The sequence below is a fragment of the Schistocerca piceifrons genome, chromosome 3 (assembly GCF_021461385.2).
Source record: "Schistocerca piceifrons isolate TAMUIC-IGC-003096 chromosome 3, iqSchPice1.1, whole genome shotgun sequence".
In the NCBI taxonomy this organism is placed as follows: Eukaryota; Metazoa; Arthropoda; class Insecta; order Orthoptera; family Acrididae; genus Schistocerca; species Schistocerca piceifrons.
The window spans coordinates 487,871,226-487,898,304 of NC_060140.1; the positions used below are offsets into that span (position 1 = coordinate 487,871,226).

At 41.0% G+C, this 27,079-nt stretch overlaps 1 protein-coding gene across 2 annotated transcripts in view; it reads right to left on the reverse strand.

Moving 5' to 3' along the window:
- The window catches only part of LOC124787970 (zinc finger protein 26-like), a 146,998-nt gene that overhangs the window by 42,959 nt on the left and 76,960 nt on the right, over window positions 1–27,079 (reverse strand). The window contains exons 2-6 of one of the 2 annotated variants that reach the window (XM_047254976.1): window positions 20,379–20,628; window positions 10,125–10,246; window positions 8,736–8,887; window positions 7,197–7,322; window positions 3,464–3,572 (exon numbers count right to left, since the gene is read on the reverse strand). In XM_047254976.1, coding sequence (XP_047110932.1) covers window positions 3,464–3,572; window positions 7,197–7,322; window positions 8,736–8,887; window positions 10,125–10,239 — 502 coding nt within the window. In that variant the 5' untranslated portion in view covers window positions 10,240–10,246; window positions 20,379–20,628. The remainder of the gene's footprint in view (window positions 1–3,463; window positions 3,573–7,196; window positions 7,323–8,735; window positions 8,888–10,124; window positions 10,247–20,378; window positions 20,629–27,079) is intronic. The other variant, XM_047254977.1, reaches the window with a different exon arrangement.

Consider the following 27,079-nt stretch of genomic DNA (forward strand, 5'->3'; position numbering starts at 1 on the left):
GATTGGTCGCCTGCATGCGAGCGAGCGTTCACCTCGTTGAAGGGCCTCCTCACGTCAGCCCCTTGTTTGGCTACTTTTGATCCCCATAGGCCGTTGGTCCTGGCTACAGACGCTTCGCAGTATGGGGTGGGGGCGGTCCTGGCCCATCGCAACGCAGATGGTTCTGAGCAACCACTGGTGTTTGCGTCTAAAACGCTTAGTCCCGCGCAGGCCCATTACTCCCAGGTGGAAAAGGAGGCTTTGGCCATTGTTTACGCTGTTACCAAGTTTCACCCTTTCTTGTATGGCACGAAGTTTTAGTTAATCACTGACCATAAGCCGTTAATATCGTTATTTGGCCCCGCCTCTCAGATTCCGGATAGGGCGGCCCACAGACTACAGCGCTGGGCCTTGTTCCTCTCTAAGTACCATTATGACATTCATTTTCGCCCTACAGGACAGCATGCCAACGCCGACGCTCTTTCCCGTCTTCCGGTGGGCCCGGATCCTACATTCGATCAAGAGGAGATTATGTGTTTTCATTTGGATGTGGCGTCCCGCCAAGCGGTTGATGGCTTCCCAATCACTAGTTCTCGAGTCGCCAGGGAAACGGCGGCTGACCCGGTTCTCCAGCAAGTAGTTCACCTCATTCAGCAGGGGTGGTCTTCCCGCCCTCCGGGCCGGGCCTCGGACCCTCTTCGTAATTATTTTCTTCTACGAGACCGCCTCTCGGTCTTGGAAGGAGTTCTCCTTCTGGCTACCGATGATACAGCTCCTCGCGTGGTTGTTCCTGCAGGTTTACGAAGGGAGGTCCTCACGTTATTACATGCGGGGCACTGGGATGTTTCCCGTACTAAAACCTTGGCTCGCAGACATGTGTACTGGCCTGGTATTGACAGAGAAATTGAGCACTTGGTGGCCGCCTGTTCCCAGTGTGCGAGCCAACAAGCATCTCCCAGGGCAGCGTTCTCTTCATGGCCGCCGGCAACCCAAGCATGGGAACGTGTTCACATCGATTTTGCGGGCCCGTTTCTCAATGGCTTTTGGCTCATTGTCATTGATGCTTATTCCCGATTCCCATATGTGGTTCGCTGCTCCTCAACCACTTCAGAAGTTGCAATCCAGGCACTAGCAAAAATCTTTTCTGTGGAAGGTCTGCCAATCACCCTGGTCTCGGACAATGGACCGCAGTTTATTTCGCAGACCTTCCAGGATTTTTGTAGGCGCTTCGGTATTCGGCACGTTTGCTCTCTCCCCTTCCATCCACAATCGAATGGGGAAGCCGAGCGCATGGTGCGCACATTTAAGACGCAGATGAAAAAGTATGTGCACGAATTTCCTGTGGAGGAAGCACTGACGTTTTTCTTGACGGCATACCGGACCACACCAATGGGAGAACGCAGCCCCGCAGAGCTCCTCCATGGGCGTCAACCTCGGACTCTGCTGCACCTCTTCCAGCCTGGTCCTCGCCAGTCTTCACAAAACGGAGTGCCTGGCTTTCCACTGGGTACGTCAGTCAGGGCCTGTGGGTTTGGTCGCAATCCACGTTGGATACCGGCAGTGGTCCTGCGCCGACATGGCCGCCGGCTCTATACCTTGCAGGCGGGGGACCGGGTGGTACGTCGTCACCAAAATCAGCTACGTCCACGTTCGGGCACCCACCCTCCGACCTCTCGGACACCGGCTTCCCCATTGCCGGCACCTGTGTTGGTTTCACAGGGGATGTTACCTCCTCTCCCCGCTGTGACTCTGCCGCACTGTGATGGTTCTCAGCCTTGGCAGCCTCCAGTAGCTTCAGCACCGGCATCACCATCGTTCGGGATGCCACAGTGAGAGCCGGCCCCCCTAGCAGGCCCGGTTTCTCAGGAGGCTGGTTCACCTGGGGTCGTCCCTTCCCCTTCGTCCCCGCCACTGGGTCTTGACCCTTCCGAGGTGGAACAGGATCCGGCGTTCGACAGCTTGTCGCCCATTCTGTCCCAGGCTCCGGTTGTGGGACGACGGGGGCCTCTTCGTGTGGGTCACTTCCAACCGTATTTGAAGGTTCCGGCTTGAGGGTTGGCAGATCCCCTCGACTCCGGCCTCCAATGGATGTGGAGGTCATCGCTCCGGCCCGACGCTCCACCTTCCGACGCAGTGGATCACACTGGCTGCACCCCCCGAAGGAGGAGGAGTGCTGTAGCCACCAGAAAGATCGCGGGAGGCGCACATTGGCACGGCGTGTCACGGACGGTAGTTGCTGCAAGTAGAGTCCCGTCCACCAGAGGGCACGCGAGAATTCGGACGCGACCTCTGCCGGCATAACAACAACAACAACAACGACAACAACAACTCTGGCAGCATCGGGCCGGGCCCAGTCAGTTCACATCAGGCAGGTCTAGCAGACAGTTCCCGGTCTACACTAGGTGAAATGCGACGGAAACGTGAATCGTGTTACTAAAAAACCTATCAAAAGAAGTAAAGCAATGCCATCAAGTTTCTAACACACAAAGCAAAATCAGTAAATCTATATCACAATGAAGTAAATTTGCTGTTAGTTTGTACTCATAAAGATGAAGACAGTGGCACTAAATTCTGCCACTGCTGTAAATTCCGAAAATACATCTATCATTGGGTTAAAAAAGCTAACAGCACCATCTACTGGTTGTTTGGTGCACTATGTCATGATGATTAAACATTCTAATCACTAAGCTGAACAGACAATTTGAGATAAAACTTTAAATAATGATATCATTCTTTACAGAGGAAAATCCAGAATGGAATGTAACAATGCCAGAGAAGGAAAGTTGCTACTCACCATATAGCGGAGATGCTGAGTCACGATGGGCACAACAAAAAGATTCACACAACTGTAGCTTTCGGCCATAAAGGCCTTTGTCAGCAGTACACACACACACACACACACACACACACACACACACACAACACACACACACACACACACACACACGCAAACGTAAACGTAACTTGCACACACGTCTGCAGTCTCTGAGAGCTGAAACGACACTGCTGACAAAGGCATTTATGGCCAAAAGCTACAATTGTGTGAATCTTTTTGATGTGCCTATCGCGACTCAGCATCTTCGCTATATGGTGAGTAGGAACTTTCCTTCTCTGGTATTGATATCATTCTTTTCTATGTTCTAATTCTGATGAAACAAAGCCTATATGTTACCGCAAGCTATGCTCAAGTTACTGGTGGAAACCCCATGAAAATTCGTCTAATAGTTTTGGAGATTAACGTATACAAACAGACATACATGACATTTTAATATAAAACTTTAAATCATGATTTTTTCCCTGATCTTAGTTTGTTGAAATAAAGTTTGTATGTTGCCCCAAACTAGGCTCAAATTACCTGTGAAAAACCCATGAAATTTCATCTAGCAGTTTTGGAGATTAGGATGTTCAGACAGACATGATGGTTTTACAGTTTTATTATTAGTATAAATGACTATGCAAACTTTCCTTTAAACCAATATCATACCATTTCCACTAGTAGTAGAATGATCCTTGGGTATTTCTGCTGTAGAAGCCAATTCTTCAGAATTTTCACCCTTTAATGAATGTTGGGCTGAACTGGATTTGCGTTTTGTCTGAAATATAATAAACAGAATAGTCCTAAAACGTGTTTTGTTCATCCACAAATTCCATTGTGAAGGAGGACTTTCAGGGATATGGAATGAGTCAAGTTAACAGGCAAGAGCAGTCACTGCTAGCAACTTCTGTAAAACATACTAACAACAAATTATGACTAGATTTAATCCACTCATGAAGACAATTATATGAATTTCTTGTAGATTACTTTATAGAAGTACAGATATTTTAGGAAAAAACAGTCAATTATAGAAAGAAACATTGCTCCTCTTACATTACTCAGATGCTGTTTTTATCTATTACTTTGTATTAAGTTTTAATTTAACTTGACTAATTCTTACATAAAATCAGGCATTCCTCTGTGGAAGTCGACTGACCAATTGGAGGTGTGAATTTTTATTGCTAATTCAAAATTATTTTCTACTTAAATTTTTCCCTCCAGTATTCAAGTACCCAATATTTTGGCCTACTTGTCAAGTAGAATCATTATCTATGCAGAAGCTGTTTGCTCCTTGTGCTTGAATGACTAATGATGAGCGTTAGAAAGAGGTCACATGTTGGCTGCATGGCTTGCCAGAGCATTGGATCAAGTAAGAACACTCTCTCTGGTTTTGGCTTCTCCTCTCTCTCCTGATTGCTTTCAGACTTCGGTCAGACACAAAATTATATCTTATGATCACCAACTTAACTGGCTTGTGGTTCTATCATTTTGCTCTGGGAACATATTCTGTATCCCATGAAGTCAGAATACAGAAATTTGATTTTAAATCCCTCTTTTATTTTGAAGAACACTCCCTTTGGATGCCCGGAGAATGTAATTTTCATGGCAAGCTTTGCCATGAACTAGAGTCGAAAGTTAGATGGGGTCGGTAGCCAAAGTCCTGCATCACATGCTGGTGCCTGCACCAATCACTGTTAGTCACCACACCACTGGGCAGGCACATTCAGTTGCTGCCTACGCCATCTGCCCGCAAGCCAATAACAGGTGCGCACAGTGACATGCTGCTCTAACTGCCTGACCTTACAGTCCACCTGCCACCCAGCTTCACACAGCTGGTGTTTGCTGCCTGCCCATGGGATCCATCCATTGCCACGATGGTCTTCTATTTGTTCTGGGATCGTTAGCATTGCATCATGTTGACAGCAACACCACGACACAACTACTGTGTCACTAAACTTCACTTTACAGCTGGCAACATGTCGGCCTTTGCATTTTAAATACCTGTAACGCATTGGGAACTCTTTAGCATACATGGATAGAGGGCAAGGGCATTACAGACCAGCACCAGTCAGCACTTGTTGTCTTTCACTGGAACGTGATAACAACCAAATACGGGCTCTGGTGACACACAGCACTCCAGCTGCAGCTGTTTCTTGTCTCACCTCAGTACCCACAAATTCTGCCCTTGAACTATGGAAAAGCTACTTACCGAACTGGAAATATCATTATTCCAAGGCAAAGAGAACTATTCTGTCACCTGCCACAATACATAACCTCTAAAAAACAATATATCAACATATTTGTTTTCTTGGATTCCTAGTTTTAGTTCTAAGTGTAAAACATGAATCCTAAGTAAGTGTGCAATGTTTCGGTTTTTGACCAACTGCTGTGAGTCGAATGAGTGCTCATGCCCTTTTAAACCCTTGCTGAAACAAAACACCCTTACATAGTGTGCTTTTCTTATCTCTGTAATATCAAGCTATAGTCCACAAGTCAGTCAGTTCCATTTCCTCTTACTATCATATATTTTCTCATGCATTATGCTAGGTGGGTTAGAAAAGTTTGCTATGCAGCCAAATTTGAGTTGGAGCAGTGGCCACATTCTTCGGTGACAGCATAACCCATTCAAATAACATTGTAATGGATGCCATTACAGAGCACACACTGCTGAAAGAACAAATGTGGCATCACACATTACAGGAGCCAGTTCTGTACTGTAATGTAGTTACACGTAGGCCTGCCTGCCCTGTGTCTTTCAGTTCTGCTGGACTGGCAGTCCCACCCCCTCCCAACTACACTCTCTCTCCCACTCCCCCCCCCCCCTCTCCAATGGTGGAATTTCTACACAATTCCTATGCAAACAAGGACATTGTTAAAACCTTTGTGGCTCTTCACAGGAGGTTCTCTCTTTCTCCCTGAACCTCACCCCTCCGGTATTCACCACAAATAGGGTTTGTCTCAGTGCTAAATCTGCAACCCCAACCTTGACCTCAGCAAGTCAGACAATTTTAGGCAGCTAGAATACCTGTCTAATTTTACATTTGCTTTATCTTATTGGAAAATTTTGTATTAACATTCCTAATTAATTATAAATGGGTGTGAGTTCCTTCCTTTGGACTTTACATCTTTGTTCTAATCGAATCATAGGATGAATTTAAGGGTATGGATTGTTAATGATAAGTTCTGATTAGGAATAACAATTTTAACTGCCTTCTCACTACATATTTTGCATTTCATACATTAAAACACACGTTTTAAGAGGTCTTGCAGTGAATATGGGATCAAACAATTGAAACAAATATGACATAAGCAGTAGAAACAAAAATGTGTGTGAATTCCTAAGGGACCAAACTGCTGAGGTCATTGGTCCCTAGACTCACAAACAGCAGTAGAAACAGTAATAGCTATAGCAGAAATTAACCAAGTTGTATTCACTGGTGAAAAGTGGAACAACAATTGTCACAGGGTAGCTTGTTCCACAGGCAGACAATAGCGACAGAGGAGACTGTAAGTGTTATTGTTTTATAGATGGGCACAGCAGTTAGATGTTGGGTAGCAATTATGGTGAGATGACAGGTACCTGATCTCTGATGCAAGATACCAAGGGGCGCATACACTCCTCCGTTTCCAGATATTCTTATGAATTTTAGAAAGCAAAGCTAATGAGACACTCTCTTTTACTTTGTCTCTGAATAGCTGGAGATATCCAATTTTCTGTATGATGTCTACAGGCAGCCTGTAGACATTACACTGATGGAAATTATTTTTACTTCTAGTATTGTACAAGTGAATTTCACAGTTCTTCCTAAATCAAGATCAACACAATGAGACAGATTTCTAAGTGAAAAGCAGACAGAACTTCTTATTGTTTAGATATGACACAGATGGGGAAGAAAATTGGCTACATCTTTTCCAAAAAGAATCACTTCAGCATCCACCATAGCTGACTTAGGAAACCATGGAACTCTAACATTAGTATGGCTAGATAGGGATCTAATCATCACTGCTCACAAATATGTGGAATAAATTAAGTACCTGAAATAAATGTGACAGGCTGCTGTCATTCTAACACAGCCAATATAAAGGATTGATGTTTTGCCATAGGCAGCATCTGGCCTGTAGATTGTATACACTTATCTTACACAAACAAACAGTGCATTACAAATGAGAAAAGTGTCATGTTGGCTATGTACACTTATCTTTCCAAATTATGATAGCCAGAAACATATGCTGAATCCATGTATTAGAAGGTGGTGCTTTCTTAATTAACATGAAAGGAAGCACTTGTTTTCATCTGTTGATAAGAAACTGAAATCATTCACAACATTGTGTACAAGCATTTTCAGATATTATTAAAGATAGCTACATAATCTATATTCACATCAATAAATATTTTACTCACATCTATATTGTGTGATTTTAGGTGCTCCACCAAACTTGGTAACTGCGCAGCAATGAAAGAACATTTTCGGCACTTGTACCAGGTCACAACTTCTGCGAAGTCATCCAGTCCTTCAAGGTCTGTGGGCTGAGTTATGAAATGCATTACTATTGCTCTTTAAATTACACATGTGACATTCAAATAGAAACCAGCATTTTTGAGTGTTGAACTAACGGAGAATGGTATGTAGGTTAGAATACATACATTACTCAAATGCCACATATAGGAGAGGTAACGACAGTCATAATTCTGCAACCAACTGAGATTTTGACCAGTCTCAATAAACAGTTTAGGGACATTACTCATCAAAAAACAAGTCATGATCGTGTAAAAGACATTGTAGGAGAAAAAAAGTCATTAATACCATACTTTGTCGCAAGTGTTGCAGAAGGAGATGTCAGCTGACTGTTTTTGAGACCTCATTTCTATTCAGAGTATTTACATCTGTGTCCTGCACAGTATCAGCCTTAGCAGGATTTGCACTGTCTTGTGCTGCATTTTTGCTGTGGTTCTATGTCACAACACAGTTGTACTGTTGTAGCTAATAATAATCATCAGAGTGAAATCTCTCATGCAGTATGACTGAGCACTTCCTGCTATTTAGACGGGAGTGTAAGTATGAAATGTGACTGTGTAGCCATCCAATAGGTGAGTAATTGCAATTATGACAGAAACCCTTTGAAAGTGACAACTCTCAGCCCTTTAGTTGGTATGTTGGTTTAATTTTGCTACATTATTTACAAATGTGTAGCATTAAGCCTGCAATAAGCCAGAAAATGGCTGTGCTTAAAAAATACTGGAACTAAACAATAACGGAGATCCACAGCTTGACACATGCATGGGTACTGATTCACATCTTAGATGCAACAAAATCTGATGTGTTTCAAGCACTATGTACAGAAAAATATCCAGAAAGACATATCAACAGCTACTGAAACTTCTGCGGAAGGCAAGGTATTTTTCTAATTAACTGCCATCTATGATGAAACATGGGTCCACAACTACAACCTGCAGAACAAGAGGTTGCGTACAGAATGCAGAGATGGAAGGGGGCTCTTCAGTGATGGCAAGAACTCACATGTCAACTGGAATATGTCTGTGATATAATGCCTTCTCCTATAAATATTTTGCTGTTGAACACAAGTTTCTTGAAAAATAATAGGTTGATAACAATGGCAGAAAGGTTCAGCAGTACACATGCAACCCGCTGTTGGTTAACCATTCTTTTTTGTGAGGGAATGAAGAACAGTCATTTTTATTGCCAAAAATACTCCCCTCCTCCAGAAAACTGAATAGAAAAATAGCATATTGTTTTAGTACTTTCATTTGGCCAAGACATTTGAAGAGAAAAAAGACCAGGTTTATATCTAAATGACGTTCATACAGAATGCTATATACAATTACACATCAGCTTATTGCCAATACACAGTGTGATGTTGGGAATGTGCTTAACTTTATACACAACATGAACATTTAAAACACACTTTAAAAAGTATATACCTCTGACAGGAGGGAGTCCTGTTGTCTGCTTTCTTCTGGAAGTTGAGTTTCAACCAACTGTACAGGCTCTAATGGTGCTTCTACTGTTACAGTGTTGACTATATGCATGTTTGGTAATATAACACTGTTTTCACCTTCATCTGTAGCTACTCCTGTGCCACAAAAAACTAAAATGAGCCAATTTTATTAAAATTTGCACACATATGATATATTTTTAAAAAATATGTTACAAATAAATGTTACAGTTCCAACAACTGAATGATTCAGTGCAAGGAAGTGCTAACACCCAGTTAATTTCAAATTACTCCGATCACATAAACTGTTGTGTTTTCAAATACATCACATTGTGGTAGTAAGTTGTTCCCTCTGTATTGCCTGAAAACACTGTTTGGTATACAAACTGCTTTGTCTTATTGTATTTGTGTTCTTGTTTCTGAATTTTGAAAACTTCTAACATGCAATACAAAAAATATGCTCCCATGGATTAGCAGAGTTAAAGTATTTTCCAATTCAAAAATAAATACCATTAACAAAAACAATTGAGGTGCTGAGAGTAGTATATGCAGATCTGAACCACAATTCATTTTGATAAAAATGGACCATGTTTATTCCTAAAATTCGAGAAACTGTTAATGCTATGATTTCGTTTTTAGGGTCTGTTAAACATGATTATTTAAGTTAATCTTCCAAAACCTTGAATCAGATACCAAGTTCCCTGGTTTTGTGCTGTTTACATGTTAAAATAACTAGTCTAGCCCCATTAGCAATTTTAACATTCTTCATCAATAACAACATGCCCATGAACAAAATGATGACAAAACACATACTACCTTTATACATGTGTAGTATGTATTTCAAAATTGTAATAATGTCATTGTATTTAGCTTTTCTGACTACTGTAGATCTGCTGCAAATTAAAACAATGAAAAACATTAATTTCTGTTAACAATACACACAGGTAGTGACACTGCCACATTGTCTTCAGTGCCATAAATTCACACCTTACATTAATGAAAGCATATGAAGTTGGGATACATCATTTGTTCTCTGGGAATAAGATTATAAGTTATAATCAGTTATTTTAACGTTAGATAATGATATTTTTGGCAATGTCATTCAATTTGATACTTCGGCGCATAAAAAGTAGGGGGCGGGCAGGAGCATATCATAAAGTTGCAATCTTTCAATTTCAGGTTGGTTGTGACCTTGTGTTGCTGTTGAGATTTTCAACTTTTCTTAAAATTCTGAGAAACGTGAAGTGTTGGGAGGCTAGACAAAAAGTTGGGGACAAGGAAAGGGGTGCAGCATTCACATAATTTGTAATTAACTGAGGGTTAACACTTTCATGTTGTAGACAATAAATTGTTGAAAAAGCTTAATAAAACTCACCATCTTCCACAACCATCACTGGAACATTATCAATATCTTTGCCTTCCAGTGAATTGTTACGAATCAACACATGAGTGCCATTTGGTAAAGTGTACATCAAAACGGACTCACTCATTGCCACTCTAAAAATAAATGAAAAAGGGAAAATGAGTAAAAGCACCAATTAATAAGAAAAATAAATCAGATTATCAAAATTGCAAAAGGTGACAGTGATTACAGTAATTTCCTAACAAAAATAGCATACCATATTAATAAACATTATCACTGTTCTTTAGCAGAAAATTTACAGGATACTGAATTTTGTACATCCTATTCGTAGTAATTTATGTTTCACACAGACTTAAAAAGTGTTAGAAGCTTTTTTCAATGCTTAACACCTGACTATGTCACTGTAAACTAAAGACCAACTTGTAATCATTAATAATAATAATAATAATAATAATTCAAGTTTCCTGCGGTGGCGATTTTTACAGTAGCTGCATACAAACTGCAGCAATTTAAAAGAAAAACACCTCTTGCTTGCGCCATGCAATTAATCTTCAAATTAATACATGCTTATAAGAGGTCCCAGAGTTCAGTACAATAATACTAAAACACTTGCAATAATAAAGGGAAAAGAAGACAGAAAAAAATGGAATTTGTGTGAATCCTAAACATTACAGAAACAGCACTAAATAGGTAAATGAGATTAAGGGCTTACTCTCAAAATTCCTGAAATCTGCCTCCTGAGGAGGAGGGAGACAATATATATGAAACTGTGACAGATTACAACTGTGTGCCACAAGGGTACTAAAAACTGGAACCATGCCTTTCATGGGCAAGCTCATACTGAGTGAACTTACTGTGGTAGGCTATTTCCACTGAGTGGCTTAACATTTGATTTCCCTTTATGTATTTATATTGAATTAATGCTGCAATCTCGACTTTTCACAACTATGTACAAAATGGACTTGAGCCTGAGGAACAGTGTGAAAGAATGGATCTCTCACACGAAATGTCTTGTGCATTCCTTTTTCTTGTAGCTTCATTCCTATTAATTCATACATATTCTAGAGGACTTCCCAGAAAGACAATTTTTTCTTTAGTAACAATATTTCATAGCTAGTCTGGGAAAAACAATTGGCACTTATTTCTACAATAAATTCTATATAATGTATTCTCCTTGGATCACAAAGTCTTAAAATTCCAATATGATCATTTATCAGCCATTGCTCACATGGAAAAAGACAGCAGTGTCACCAACACAAATGCAAGACACAATACTATTCAGGCACAACTAACAACCAGCCCTAAAAATTTGGAATTTTAACAGGCAAGAATAAGAACATACTGATACTGGTGCACCATACACACACAGTAGATTGCACAGCAAATACTGAAACAACACCAATTCAAAACAGCTTTTGTCATATATCATACCATTAGGCTTGTTTCCTCCAAACTATAAATTTGTATCTTGATAGTCACCAAAAATACAATCTTTTTCTGTATAAACATTTACCAATACACAACTTATAGATCACTGAGCATTTCTGACCATTTGGGATGTGACAGTTAAGTTAATCCATAATACCTTTCCTCCTTATGTTATGCCACTCCTCACCAGTAATTGTTTCATCTCTGAGCAGAGAAAACAGCCTTTATCCTCCTTACTTTAATCCTGTCTTCACCAACAATTATTTCATATTTGAGAGTGTGCTCGTGCATGCCCCCCCCCCCCCCCCCCCCACACACACACACAAATTCACTGGAATTCTGAAACTGCCAACCTCCTTGCCACTCCCAGTACACGGATAATTCACTAACCTAAAAAAAAGCTTCATCTCCTAAAAAGAATAGTCAAATGCGGCAGACACACACAGACATAGCAGTAATAACCAACCCCTCTCTTCTTAGGTGACTGGAAAGGTCAATGTTACACAAAACTTGGTAATTGATGAGTTGCCAACCTAAGAATGTAAGAGAGATCAATGGGGCAAACTGATTGTTCTCTACTGAATGTGTGTGTCATAGTGTGACACTCTGGCTCATATTGCGTCACCTGTAATGACAGAAATGCCCGTGTAGGACCAGTGGATAAGAGAAGGTCACAAGCAAACTGATTACGGGATACTGGATCATGAAATACTACCACAGAACGGGATGACGCCTTTTCATTTGCATAGTGTTAATGGACTGTGTTGGTTCATTTCTGGAGTAGGAGCACTGATATTAGTGCTGACAAGTTTGCAGCACTGTTTACTACAGGTTGGACTGGTGGCACACCTGCCAATGCATTTGCTGGTAGTGAGTAGATATCACAACCATCTCAGATTGCAAAGAGCACATGAACACTTCCACTGATCTGCTGAGTAATGAAATGGAATGGTTTTGGACACACAACACTTCAAACTGTCCTATAATGGTACATGCATACATGTTAGTTGCTACCATAGTCACTGAAATCTGGCACCATGCCCTGTTGATGGAACATGGGGTACTGCTGCTTTATGGTAACATACTACAAATGCCGTGCTGTGGAAATTACGCCAACTCAAGTTGGAGACACCTGAGCAATCACCCTATAGTCTTGATCTCTCCCCATGTGATTATCATACCTTTGGTCCCTTAAAAAAGGTCTTGAAGGGTCAACAATTCCTATCGGAATAGGATGTGCAGCAGGCAGTTACAGATTACCTCTCACAGCAAGGCATGGTGTTTCACTAAATGGGTCAACCTGGAGCGAAGGTAGGATGACTGCCTCAATGATCATAGCACTTTTGCCTGATTGCCATTAGGATGCTGGACTGTACAGCCTTCAAACAGAAATTCATTTATTGCTGATCCTTCATTTATCCCTGTTCAGAAACATTCCACGCGGGAAAAATATATTTAAAAACAAAGATGATGTGACTTACTATACGAAAGCGCTGGCAGGTCGATAGAAACGCAAACAGACACATACATACACACAAAATTCAAGCTTTCGCAACAAACTGTTGCCTCATCAGGAAAGAGGGAAGGAGAGGGAAAGACGAAAGGAAGTGGGTTTTAAGGGAGAGGGTAAGGAGTCATTCCAATCCCGGGACCGGAAAGACTTACCTTAGGGGGAAAACTAAATATGTCTGCTTGTGTCTGTATATGTGTGGATGGATATGTGTGTGTGTGCGAGTGTACACCCGTCCTTTTTTCCCCCTAAGGTAAGTCTTTCCGCTCCTGGGATTGGAATGACTCCTTACCCTCTCCCTTAAAACCCACTTCCTTTCGTCTTTCCCTCTCCTTCCCTCTTTCCTGATGAGGCAACAGTTTGTTGCGAAAGCTTGAATTTTGTGTGTATGTATGTGTCTGTTTGTGTTTCTATCGACCTGCCAGCGCTTTCGTATGGTAAGTCACATCATGCAGGCACTGATTGTATCACATATGACTTCACCCTCAACTAAATTCTCAAACTTAGATCAGCAGTCTTACTCATTTGTGTATCAACATGTGTTAAAATTTCTGTATAAAGTTAATTTTTCTTCCACTTCATTACATCCCTTTTGTCACTTTTATCTTGTCTGACTTTTCCTAGTAGCCTATTAAAAGGTTCTCTTATTTTACTTTCTTACCAGATGGTGGTCCTGGTTTTGAAAGCTTGAAATTTATGTTTTATGTGGAACTTTATTACTAGCAAGTAAACATGTTTATTATTTTGATTATTACTAACTTCACTGGTTGCATAATACCTTCTCTAAATCTATACTTTAAAAACCACTGTGAAGTTTATGGCACAGGGCACTTTCCATTGAACCACTTATGAGGATTTGTAGATTTCTCACTTAATATCATATCCTGAAATGTTATAAGATGGCTTTCACACAATAACTGGTGCCTATCTTCAAGTGTTGCTCATTTGGTTTTTCAGCATTTCTGTGACGCCTTCCTGTGAGTAACACAAACCTGCGACAGTATACGCTTCCCTTCATTATATTTAATATCTCCAGTTAATTTTAATCAATATGTGTCCCAAAGACTTCACCAATATTCTAAAGACACCTCATTACATGAAACAAGCCTGCGTCATTTGGAGCACACAGCCAAATTTATTCAAATAGGTTTTTATTAAAACTGTCTCCGTGGCACTAAAAACAAAAAAATTGACCAGTTCCGATTGTTAAGAAGTATTCATCACAACTTTTTAAAAACTGCAACAGCTACTGTTAAGTATAAAACTGAGAACAGGGCATTTTTTTATATTCATGCACTTTATAGTTTTATTTTTAACAATACAAATTGCAAGGTTAGCAGTGAAAACCAGTGAACTATGTGTGATTATGGCAATTTTAATAGAATCATATTTTTATATCTCATTATGTTTGAGCTCAGAATATGTTATAAGATTCTACAACCAATGGATGTCAATGATATTAGTTCTGATACCCTTCTTACAGACTGCTAAGACTGAAAGAGGGGCTAATCAACTGCAGTTTTTAAATACAAGCTGACACAGATTCCATTAGACTCTCGGGCTTTGCTAAATTTTAGTGATTTCAGTTGTTTCTCAATGTGACTGATATTAACACCCGTATCACTCATATTTGCTCTGGTGCAAGGAGTACACTGGTTCAGGGAACAGAAAATCTGTACACTGTTGTTTAAAAAATACATATAGTCTATGGTTTAAAATCTGAAATAAATATGTCAAGAACTTTTTAAGATTTTTGTTAAAACATTTCTATATATTATATACTTAAAAAAATTTACGCCCCATATTTGTCCAAATATTTATTATAGTAATGGGTAAAACTTTGAAGTAAACCAGTCAAGTGTGATTTGAAATATTTGGTAACAATGCTTCTCCTTTATATATTATTTATTTACATACACTGGAGTGACTAAAGTCATGGGACAGCAATAAGCACATATACAGATGGTAGCAGTATCACATATACAAGATATAAAAGAGCAGTATGTTGATGGAGAAGTTATCTGTACTTGGGTGGTTCGTGTGAAAATGTTTACACTGTGATTATGGCCACATGACTGGAATTAACAGACTACGAATATGGAATAGTAGTTGGAGCAAGATGGAGCTGGATGCAAGGGACGTTCCATTTCGGAAATCATTGGGGAATTCAACATTCCGAGAGCCACACTGTCAAGAGTGTGCCAAGAAAACCAAATTTCAGGCATTTCCTCCCGTCACAGACAACGCAGTGGCTGATGGCCTGCACTTAATGACCAAGAGCAGTGGCATTTACTTAGCTACAATTGCAAGAAATGAGCCCTCGGTCACTATTTTTAGACTTCATTAACCTGGTTTTGACACTACTAGGAGTGCCTTCATCAGAATTGAAAACACTTAAAATGACCTATAACACAGTCACAGAGTTATTGGGTAAGACATTTTTATAGAAAGAGTGTAAGTACTGAATAACAGTAAAAGACAGAGACAGTACTTATATGTCACATATAAAATAATTAACACCCCAAAAGGGCTTTAGTCACAAAATATTTAAGATGGAATAAGTGAAGGCGTTATTTTTTTAACAAGGACACCTCCGTCTGTAGCATCCTGGGGCTGTACAGGTATGAGCAGCAGCCCATAATGGCTCGCCTTCACTTATTCCATCTTAAATATTTTGTGACTAAAGCCCTTTTGGTGTGTTAATTATTTTATATGTGACATGTAAGTACTGCCTCTGTCTTTTACTGTTATTCAGTACTTACAATCTTTATATAAAAATGTCTTACCCTATAACTCTGTGACTATGTTATAGGCCATTTTAAGTGTTTTCAATTCTGATGAAGGCACTCTTAGTAGTGTCGAACCAAGGTTAATTAAGTCTAAAAATAGTGACTGAGGGCTCATTTCTTGCAATTGTAACCTAGACATGGTCTCTGAACATGCAGCCATGTTTAACTTTAAGCATTTACTTAGAGTAGTCCCTGCTAACAGATGAATAATACAGCATGAAATAACCTCAGAGAACAATGTGGGATGTACTATGAACATATACGTTAGGACAGTGCTGTGAAATTTGGTGTTAATGGGCTGTGGCTGCAGATGACCAATGCTAGTGCCTACAGCATGACATCACTTGCAGTGCCTCCCCTAGGCGCATGACTGTATCGGGTGGACCCTAGATGACTGAGAAACCATGGTCTGTCAAGATGAGTCGAAATTTCAGTTTGTAAGAGCTGATGGTAGCATTTGTGTATGGTGCAGACCCCCCCACGAAGTCATAGACCCAAGTTGTCAACAAGGCACTGTCTGAGCTGGTGGTGGCTCCATGACTGTGTGGGCTGTATTTACATGGGATGGAATGTGTATTCTGGTCCAACTGAACCAATCATTGACTGGAAATGGTTATATTTTGCTACTTGGAGACCATCTGCAGCCATTCATGTGCTTCATGTTCCCAAACAACAATATCACATTGCTTGGCCACAACTGTTCCTGACTAGTTCGAAGAACATTATGGACAATTCAAGCGAGTGATATGGCTGCCCAGAGCACCCTACATAAGTCCCATCAAACATCTTTGGGACATAATCGTGAGGTTAGTTCAGGCACAAAATACTACACCGACAACAGTTTCGCAATTACAGACAGCTGTGGAGGCAGCATGGCTCTATATTTCTGCTGGGGACTTCCAATGCCTTGTTGAGTCCATGCCACGTTGAGTTGCCACACTACGCTGGGGAAAAGGACATCCACTGTGATATCAGGAGGAATCCCATGACTTCTGTCACCTCAGTGTATTATATGCATCAATAAAATATACAGCCTACTGTCTGTCTGAATGTCCATTAGGGTATTGTGTAAAATTTTGTGTACATTTGTAAAGAACGTTTTGAGATTTTTAGTAACAATGTCTCCCTTTCACTCACACACACACACACACACACACACACACACACACACACAGGCGCACGCGTGCTTACACACACACACACACACACACACACACACACACACACACACACGTATGTTCATTACAATTAATGTGGTGTAAAAATTAGAATTAATTTGTTCAAGAACTTTTTGAGATTTTTGGTAACAATTTTTCCACTTTACATATTACATATTTATTTATATAATACCGGGAAACATTCCACGTGGGAAAAATATATCTAAAAACAAAGATGATGTGACTTACCGAACGGAAGTGCTGGCAGGTCGATAGACACACAAACAAACACAAACATACACACAAAATTCAAGCTTTCGCAACAAACTGTTGCCTCATCAGGAAAGAGGGAAGGAGAGGGAAAGACGAAAGGATATGGGTTTTAAGGGAGAGGGTAAGGAGTCATTCCAATCCCGGGAGCGGAAAGACTTACCTTAGGGGGAAAAAAGGACGGGTATACACTCGCGCACACACACACACATATCCATCCACACATATACAGACACAAGCAGACATATTTAAAGACCATTTAAATATGTCTGCTTGTGTCTGTATATGTGTGGATGGATATGTGTATGTGTGCGAGTGTATACCCGTCCTTTTTTCCCCCTAAAGTAAGTCTTTCCGCTCCCGGGATTGGAATGACTCCTTACCCTCTCCCTTAAAACCCACATCCTTTCGTCTTTCCCTCTCCTTCCCTCTTTCCTGATGAGGCAACAGTTTGTTGCGAAAGCTTGAATTTTGTGTGTATGTTTGTGTTTGTTTGTGTGTCTATCGACCTGCCAGCGCTTTCGTTTGGTAAGTCACATCATCTTTGTTTTTAGATATATTTATTTATATATTATATATACTTAAAAATAGGTGTATAAAACCACAGTCATATTCGCATTCAACGTTCTGTCAAACTGCACGTCAATCAACCAACTACTTTTCAAATATGAGTTCAAACGTATACGGGCTAATTTTTTATACAAAAAGATTTTTGAAGAAGCAATTCTTCAGTATTATGTTCCATTCTCAAAGATGCCATCTGACCATTCACACACATCATTGCATTCAAAAAGATTGTTTTTCATTTCAACAAATGGCATTAAGACTCTTTCTAACTGCCTATACACACACACTTTCACATTTTTTTTCAGGCGATTCCAGTGCGGAACCCTGGAGCCTTGCTTTTTGGTGACTCCATACACAGCAAAAGTTATTCGCACTGTTTATTACGTGAAATCTTGAAGCTGAATTAATCTGAGATGTAAACATAATAAATCTGTGACTCTTCAAACTTTCCCAGTGAATGTGTTGTAAGTAGTCTTCATGAGTTATGTTGTAAATAGTCTTCACGTGTTTGCCACCGGTTCACGTTGTGCAAATTCCACAATATTTCCTCAGAGCAACTGTCCCACATCTTCAGGTGGTTCAACCTTGCTCGTGGCTAGGTACGACTGACGGTATCCGCACACCAATGCCCCATTTTAGAACACGCACACGAAGAATGTGCAGCTGCGGAAACCGCGCATGCGCAGTAATTTGCCCTATTCAAACTCCATCTGCTGAAAATCGCAGAGTGGCTCTTCCGCAAGTGTGCTGTACACAGCGTTTGTCAGCACAGATGTGGGAGAGCCGCTCTGTGATTTTCGACAGGGGGAATTTGAATAGGGCAAATAACTGGGGATGCGCAATTTCCACGACTGCGCATTCTTCGCATGCGTGTTCTAAAAATGGGGCATCAGTGTGTGGATACCGTCAGTCGTACCTAGCCACAAGCAAGGTTGAACCACCTGAAGTTGTGGGACAATTGCTCTGAGGAAATATTGTGGACTTTGCACAACGTGATCCGGTGGCAAACATGTGAAGACTATTTACAATATAATAAATCTACTTCAAAAAAATTAGATTATGAACATTTCTTTTGTATACATCAATATAAATAAAAGTTTGGGCTTGATTTCTTATTTATCTGCAAAAATTTAACTACAAACACAAATAATTACTGAAGCCGAAGAGTAAATAGATTCTCTAAGCGCAACAGAGAGCATTTACGTAAACACAATGGCTTCTCTAGGAACAACATATGGCATACTCAGTGTTGACAGCACTTATTTGTAACAATAAAAAAAATTACCAACATTTGAAATTTCCCTAACAGATTGAGAGCCAAGTAAACATCTTACTTGTTTATTTCATATTGAAATCAAAAGGAGTTAAGTATTTTTTACTCTGATAGATTTTGTATATAGACTATTGAGATCAATGTGCTCCAGCTAGGCATCAAGGGATCGCCTGTTTAGTATTGGAGGGCAGCGTGGAGGGTAAAAATCATAGAGGGAGACCAAGAGATGAATACACTAAGCAGATTCAGAAGGATGTAGGTTGCAGTAGGTACTGGGAGATGAAAAAGCTTGCTCGGGATAGAGCAGCATGGAGAACTGCATCAAACCAGTCTCAGGACTGAAGACAACAACAACAACAACAACAACAACTATAAACTACGTTCAGACTGATTCAGAGATATGACCACTGGACGGGAAAACTTATACTGCTAACAGTCAACAGACAGTATCAAACTGATTCCCAGCAACTTCCATTGATAATCTTTACAAAGACAAATTAAAATATCAGTTCAAAGTCAATAGGTTGAAAGCTACATAAGAAAACAGCGCTTCGAATTTCCACAGAAACAACAGTAATTTATTGGCTTCTATAAGACCTAATCAAGTCTCCAGCTAGTTCATGGCCCCATGCTCTGATACGAGGCCTATGCCTAGGAAGCACATGCATACTTACTAAACCTTTAATGCTGGCACCAAAGACTGGAAAATGACTCATCAAAACTAGACGCCTGCACACAGGAAAGCATCTGCGAATTCTTGCAGGCTTTATGCATCAGGACAGATGACTTTGTAGAGTAATTATTAACTCCAAATTCAGAGACATTCGACACTTTTAAACAACATCTGTGAACCAATGGGACCACAAGTTGCCGGCAGCTAAATGTGTCGTTCACGTGAAAATGTTCTGTCCAGCAGAACAATGAAATACATGTCAGTACATACGGTTTGGAAACAGTAATCAATAAAACTGCTCAAATTATTATGTATTTAAGTCCACCATTATTTATGGGATGGTAAATATTCATACCAATGGATCAGGAGCACAATACCTATGCTGGAATAGTTAGATAAAATCTGCAGGAAATTAGCAATCTTATCTTCTGTTAGTAATAGATGACCCCCCCAAGAAGAAGACATTTCCCAAAGAATTGGGGTTCACAACCAACTTTCGACCATGTCTATAAATCCAGTTTGTAACCATCTCAGTATCAGAATCAGTTTCATGACTTTCATGAAGTGTTTCTTCAAGCACAGGATACAATCTACCATACCTGCTGTATCTGTACTAGATGTTTCACTCAATGGTCCAAACGACACTGTGTTGCTCGAAATACCACCACTTATTAGTAGTAGTATTTGATACTGTAGGAATAGCAACTACGTTATCTGCATCAGTCTGTTCCAAATTCTGAATCTTCTATGTGCTCTTCGGTAACCACTTTCCAGTAGTTCATTACGCAATCAGCCAACACTTCATCTTCCATGGAACCGTGCCAACTCCATGAAGCCATTCTTATAGATCTAAAAGAAATATTCATGAATGTCAGTATAATCCCTCTAACTACAAAAACCAACCAAAAGTGACTAAGTAATATGCCTGTAACATTCAAATGTGTGCATAAACTGTTTCACAATAAACATATACAATGCTGATTGGTCACAAACAACAGATCTTGGGTGTTTCATAGAAATGCTGTATTGATTCCTAGAGGAATTCAAAGTATATGCGCACCAAAAACCAGATCCTAGCATTGTAATTAATGAGCAGATTGCAAGCAACAGGAATAGGTTTTTTAATATCTTTGATTATGTGTTACTTTCATGGTCTCATTTAGGACTGCTGCCTTCATGACTCGCATTTATCATGCTTCTGTTTGCTTCACTGGTTTATTTCTATATGAATACATACTGGTTTTTGCGATGGTCATGTGACCATTTGTAAAAATGTGTGTCTGGTAGCTTTTCTAGTTTGCCCAACACTTGGAATTTTGTTGTCTTAAGTATAAATATAGCTTGTGACTGGGTACTGCCACCCTAAGCACAGCATGCTTCTCCTGCAACAGTTTTTTGCTGTTTTTTAATGAAGATTTGGTGGTTTGCTCATAATTTTCAACTGTTGTCCTCATAATTTTTGTTCACACCGATTTTATATTGAAGGGTGTCCCATTGAGATTACTACCTGCCTGTGTATTTTCATCAGTTTTGATTATTGTGTGACACACACACACACACACACACACACACACACACACACACACACACACACAAAAAAAAAAAAAAAACCTCTGACAATAAAGTTTGGTGAATGAAGGCAGAACGGTCAATCGGGCATCACTGGCGACTCACAATGGTGCACTTGCGCAGTGGCCGGTGTTGACAACTTGTCCCCACCGTAGAACAGTTGAGCATCATGTGTGTTCTGTGTTAGACCTGTTGGACGAAGTGCTTGTTTACTGCGTTAGTTCAGAACTGATAACAGAACAATGAACTAGTGAAGGATCAAATTAAAGTTTTGTTTTAAGCTTGGCAAGACACCGGAAGAAACACATGCAATGCTGGTACATGTTTATGGGGATCAAGCACTGTCCATGAAGTGTGTGTACGAGTGGTTCACCCATTTTTGAGGAGGCCGGGAAGGCGTTTCCGACAATCTCCATAGCATATGACCAGCAACTGCCGTCAGTGACGAAAACGTTGAGAAAGTGAGGACATTAATCACGAACGACTGTCGATTAACTGTGTGCATGATAGTGGGTGAACTGCAGATGAACCGTGAATCTGCGTGACAAATCCTTACCCAGGAGTTAGGGAAGAGGAAAGCGTGTTGTCTTGTGCCATACCACTTGACTGATGATCAGAAGCAGGCAGGTTTAGAGGCTTCTCAGGAATTTGCTAAAATGGTGGATGCAACACCCAATTTCTTGAACCATATTGTCACTGAGGACGAAACCTGGTGTCTTCATTATGACCCTGAAACGAAACAGCAAAGAATGGAATGGCATTCTCGTCGGAAAAAGGTCAGAGCCGAAAAATCAAGCTTCAAAATGATGCTCATCACGTTTTTCAATAGTCAAGGCATTATTCACAAGGAATTTCTACCTGAGGGAACAACACTGAACACTGCAAGGTACACTGAAATTCTGACCCATTTCATGCAACGTCAATACAGGGCACGACCCCAGTACACACATCAAGGTTCCTGGTTTTTTTGTTCATGACAACGCTCGCCAACACACAGCTAATATCATCAAACAGGTCCTGACAAAAAAAGGGGTGGTGCAACTTGAACATCCACCACACTTGCCAGATCTCAATCCTCCAGACTTCCTGTTCTCTTGACTCAAACTCACTTTGAAAGGAAAGAGATTTGATGAAATTCCTGACATCTAATAAACCGTGGCGCAGCTTTTGAACATCATCCCAAATGGAAAACTTCATGCAAAGTTTCCAGGACATGCATCAAAAATGGTTCAAATGGCTCTGAGCACTATGGGACTTAACTTCTGAGGTCATCAGTCCCCTAGAACTTAGAACTACTTAAACCTAAATAACCTAAGAACATCACATACATCCATGCCCGAGGCAGGATTCGAACCTGCGATTATAGCGGTCGCGCGGTTCCAGACTGTAGCGCCTACAACCGCTCGGCCAAACTGGCCGGTGGAGATGTATCGCAGAGCTCAGCAGTGCATGGTTATGGGAGGTGACTATTTCAAAAGAAAATAAGGTAACTTTAGTTCACAGTTCATCTACGTTAATATTACAGTACCATTTACTGAACCTTATTGTCAGAGGTTGCATCTTGGTTTTTCACTCTTCAGAACGAGTGTGAGGGCTGCATCTATGTTGTCCTGAGTGCAGCAAGCTGTTGTGTAGCAGCATTTGGCAGCTTCTTTACTCCTGATTTTATGATTTATTCCATGGTTTTATTATATGACTTCAAATTTGAATTCTTGTACTTATGTAAAAATAATATTTTTTAAAATATCCTCTTCCCTCCATATCTTGTATCCCTGAATTTAGTTTGAATCATGTGCTTTGTAAATGCTACTGTTATTATTTATTATCTCCATTTCATACATATGTATTTTAATGTACTACATGGGTTCTTCACGTTAATGCTGTTAATGTGGCTGCTATTCACTGTCAAACATCATCACTAACTGTAGCCTTTTTGTTACTTTCTGTAATTTTTTATTTATTTATTTATTTTGTATTTGATATCATTTGATGAACTAATTTGGCACGCCAAATGGTGGGCTTTTAGTTTACTTTGATCTGGTTAGCATGGTTTGTTAACTTTAGTTTTCATGTTTAACCATTGCACATGACTGTTTTTCTCTGTGAAATCTCGTGCACTATGTGTCAGTGCTTATGCAACTTTCTTTAATATGTACACTGGTATGTATTCTGTAAATATGCCTTTCACTTATTTTTATCTTACTGTGTGAGTCATGAAGCATTTTTGTGCTCATGATATAAAAATATTTTTTAACAGATTGTCTGATGATGGGCTACACCTGAAACAGGTAATAAAGAGACTGAATTCAACACAACATTCCTATGAAACACCTAAGATCTATTATTAGTGACCAGTCAGCATTGTATATGTTTCCTGGATTAATCATAATGGTCACATACCCCATGCACAACTTCAAGTCACAACTGCAATCAACTGTTTTTGTTATGTTGCATATTTTCAGTAACACCCTACAAAAGCACTGTCAATGGAGATCATTTACTTTACCTCAGCAGCTAACATTTTCTAGATAATTTGTGAAACAATGTTATCTGCAATGTTCATTCTTCATTAGAAGAAGCATTTCATAGCATAAAATTGGATGTAACTAGGAAATGTAACTAGGGACAGAATTTATGATAACCTACTTGCTTAAATGTATGGCACGGAAGAGAAATAGCTATAAATATGCTTAAAAATAACTCCCATATTGAATTTACACTTTACAATCCAGGAAATGCTGCTGTGAATTAAATTAACTGTTGTTTATACCAGAAGATATCAGAAGAGTAAATCCACGGGTGATAAATGCTAGCTGAACACAAAACCAGCTCTGAAGGAGAGTGCCTAATGCCTATCAGTACGTATTCGTACTTTTACTCACTTGTTTGCCGGTATCTCTAGACTGTTGACTTAAAAACAAAAAAATGGTATTCGTACCAATCAGAGAATTATTGTGAATATATTAATGCCAATACAATTGATCGTTTGTAATAAATAAAGTAATTAAGAGCATTTAAGACCATTGGCAACAATATTTATGAGTATCACTTTCACCCTTTAAGATCAAACCACTTCAGCAATGACCGTAGTATCAACTTCTCCAGTGCCTGCAAGAGGATCAGTAAATTATTCACTGGCAAGCATAAAATCGCAATACGGTCAAAGAAAGTACTGGGGATGTAACACCCTCACTCAATATTGTAAATTTCTAGTGTTTTGCAGCTTATGAAGCTATGTTGGATACTGTAATAACTTCAGGTTAAACAAATATATTTCAAGGAAGACGCAATACATGAAAGTCACAGATCAAGTAAACAGAGTAAGACGTGTGTACACTTTAACAGTCAAATCATAACTGAGTCCAAGTCTAGCGGCCGCTGGCTGGCTGGCTGCTTAGGTGGCGCTGCTACTGCATGGCTGGCAGACAGCGCCGCATGTATAGGACACACGTAACTGCACGGCGGCACTTTGAAAGATCGGTGAGTCACAACACTTTTCCCCCCTTTGAATTTTTTGCACAGGTCTTGATGGAGGTGGCCTGTAGATTGCTAACGTCCATAGGTGTTGTTTGACTGGCCATAAAGTCTCGAGGAGGAGGCTTCCCGTACGGACGGAAGTGTCCCTGATGATAACGGGTCGAGATGACAGGAGACATGGGGGTCGAATCTGCTGAGGACCCATGCACCAATCTGCCGATTGCGGCATGTCCGGTTGTTATAACAGGAGACATGGGTGATGTGTCCATGTCCGTAGGAGAAGGAGGTGAGTACAGGTGCTCCAATAGATGATGGTCATCGGGTTCCTGCATGGGCACGTCTCCTGCTGGTGTCAGTTCTTGTGCTGGCACCGATATGATGGTGAGAGGACTGCTTTGTGAGTAATGAGAGACTCCAGTACCCCGAGCATCAGGTAGAGCCGAACGCGGTGTAGCGGCATCCGGAACAGGCGTTGGCAGCACATGAGGCCGAAGCTGGTCCAAATGACACACTGCAACACCCGTGTCCGTCTGGATTTCATACAGGCGTCGACCACGGTGTCGTAAGATGCGGTCAGGACTCCATTTTGGCCACCTGCCATATCCCCGTACCCATACAAGGTTGTCGGCGTTGAACCGGCCAAGCGAAGGCACCCACATCCGTGGGGTGGAAGGCCGCAGAAGATGAAGTAACGTGCGGGGGCTGTTGGCCATGTAAGAGCTCAGCCGGGCTGTGGTCGCCCATGGGGGTGAAACAGTAAGAAGCCAGAATTGGAGAAGCGCATCATCAGCAGCAGAAGAAGTCAGGAGTTTCCTCATCTGACCCTTAAATGTGCGGACCAGTCGTTCAGCCTCACCGTTTGACTGTGAATGGAACGGAGGGGCCGTGACATGCATGACGCCGTGACGGGCACAAATATCCGCAAAATTGGAAGGGGCAAATTGCGGACCATTATCAGTAACAAGAGTAGAGGGAAGGCCTTCCAAAGAGAAAATGCAAGCTAGAGCATTGGTGGTTGCCGCGGTGGTAGGCGACGTGCAACGGACAATGAAAGGAAAGTTAGAGTAGGCGTCAATAAAGAGAAGCCAATAAGTACCTAAAAAAGGTCCCGCGAAGTCAGCATGAATACGCTCTCAGGGCTTCTCAGGTGAAGGCCATGGTGACAAAGATGACTTCGGGGTGACGATCTGTGACGCACAAGGGCCGCAGGCAGCGACCATGAGTGCGATTTCAGAGTCAATGCCGGGCCAGTACACATGACGGCACACCAAAGATTTTGTGCGAGAGACACCCCAGTGCCCTTGGTGAAGGAGGCGCAAGACCGAAGCATGCAAAGATGCAGGTACCACAACATGCGGTGAAGCATTGTCGGTGGAAAGGAGGATAACACCATCCCTAGCCGTGAGGCGGTAACGCAAAGCATAGTAGTTCCGCAAAGGATCAGAAGTCTTAGCGGACGGACGGTCTGGCCAACCCTTCTGAATACAGTGTAAAACCCGGGAGAGGGTAGGGTCAGAACCCGTAGCAGCCACCAGCCAACCCATCCACAACCCGCTGCTCGGCAATATCCAGGTGGAAACACAAAAGTTCGTCCCTATCGAATGCCAGATCAGGACCCATGGGAAGGTGAGACAGTGCATCAGCATTCGCATGTTGAGCTGTCGGCCGGAAATGAATCTCATAATTGAAACGAGACAAGTAAAGAGCCCAACGCTGGAGGCTGTGTGCAGCCTTGTCGGGAAGTGACGTTGATGGATGAAACAAGGAAACAAGCGGTTTGTGATCCGTAACAAGATGAAATTTGGATCCATAGAGAAAAACACCAAACTTATGAAGAGCATAAATAACGGCCAAAGCTTCTTTTTCAATTTGAGAATACTTTTGTTGGGCATCCGTGAGCCTTTAGGAGGCATAAGCAATGGGTTGTTCAGAACCGTCAGAAAAATGGTGCACAAGGACTGCACCGATCCCATATTGAGAGGCGTCCATTGCAAGAACAAGATGTCGGCCAGGTCGATAAGTAGCCAGGCACGGGGCCTGTTTCGGCATAGTCTTCAATTTCTGGAAAGCCACATCGCATGACACGGACCCGTGAAAAGGCACATTTTTATGCAACAGGCGACAACGGATGAGCCACCGAAGTAGCAGATGGTAAAAACTTGTGATAGTATGCTATTTTCCCCAAGAAGGCCTGCAATTCCTTAACAGATGCAGGGCGAGGAAGGGCATCGATCGCAGCGACAGTTTGCTGAAG